The sequence below is a fragment of the Penaeus monodon genome, chromosome 19 (assembly GCF_015228065.2).
Source record: "Penaeus monodon isolate SGIC_2016 chromosome 19, NSTDA_Pmon_1, whole genome shotgun sequence".
Taxonomy (NCBI): domain Eukaryota; kingdom Metazoa; phylum Arthropoda; class Malacostraca; order Decapoda; family Penaeidae; genus Penaeus; species Penaeus monodon.
The window spans coordinates 12,058,169-12,059,237 of NC_051404.1; the positions used below are offsets into that span (position 1 = coordinate 12,058,169).

Below are 1,069 nucleotides of genomic sequence, written 5' to 3' on the forward strand. Positions count from 1 at the left end.
AACAGAGAAGGAAAAAGATTTTAAAGACGTCGGCCATGATTGCTATAGGCTCATGTGGTTTCTTACCTGTTGTTTACCCTGGTCTTATTCCTATTCTTATTATCTCACTCTTCTCTTCTTAACAATGTTTCTTCGAGTTCTCAGAATTTCAGGAAAACACGAATAAAATTCCTCGAACCGTCTTTTCGGTTATTTGTTCATCTTTTGTGTTTGAAGGCTGATCTTCCTTGTCAAAAGTTTCTCCCCCAAATTTGTTGACAAAAAAGTTTTTCATCTGTTTATTTTCGCACGAGCAAATCGTAAATATTGCCTTGGGTGGAGCAGTGTTTACTTGCTTCTGAGAATGGGAAATCAGTGTTTATTTCCCGCTGTTTCTTGCCTATGTGTTTTCATTTGATGTTTACCCCTTTATTTGATGTTTACACGAACATGTTTATACGCGTCTGCTGTCGGTGTTTGAACAAATAAGGCTATCATTTGTTGCGCGTGTATTTGCCTAACGTGCATTGCCTGTATATCAGTTTTTTATGATTGCAAGTATTAACTTACCAATTGTTGCACATCTCATATATCTGATTTATTTTACTTTGATTTATAGTGCGGATGCTCATTCTTTTAATTCGGCAAATGTGATAATCTAATCCAATTAAATTTTCGACCTAAAGCATATAATGCATATACTTACCTACACATAACCATACCCCCCCCTCCCTTTGGCTCAAACATCAGCCTATTCTAATACAAAATAATTAACCCATTTCAATTCCTTTACCCTCAGAGTGTATGTTGGCGAAGGAGGGAAACTTATCCTCACGGAGACTCTGCAGACTGACGAAGGAAGCTACACGTGCGTCGCCTCCAACCTCGTGGGCACCAGGTTCTCCGAGCCGGCTATACTAGCTGTACAGGGTAAGGAGAAGGCCCTTTGATTCAGCGAGAAAAATGTGATTTGTTGTGATTTATTGTGACGAGAATAAGGAGGTAAGGAAGGGAGAAGTAGAAAGAGGAGAAAGAGGGAAGGGGTGTGTGACATGAAGAGATGAATTGTGATGATAAATGGGAGGAGTTA

The 1,069-nt window shown here is 39.3% G+C and overlaps 1 protein-coding gene across 1 annotated transcript in view; it reads left to right on the forward strand.

Moving 5' to 3' along the window:
- The window catches only part of LOC119585330 (roundabout homolog 1-like), a 189,296-nt gene that overhangs the window by 70,862 nt on the left and 117,365 nt on the right, over positions 1 to 1,069 (forward strand). Inside the window, exon 6 of the mRNA XM_037934003.1 lies at positions 779 to 909. Coding sequence (XP_037789931.1) covers positions 779 to 909 — 131 coding nt within the window. The remainder of the gene's footprint in view (positions 1 to 778; positions 910 to 1,069) is intronic.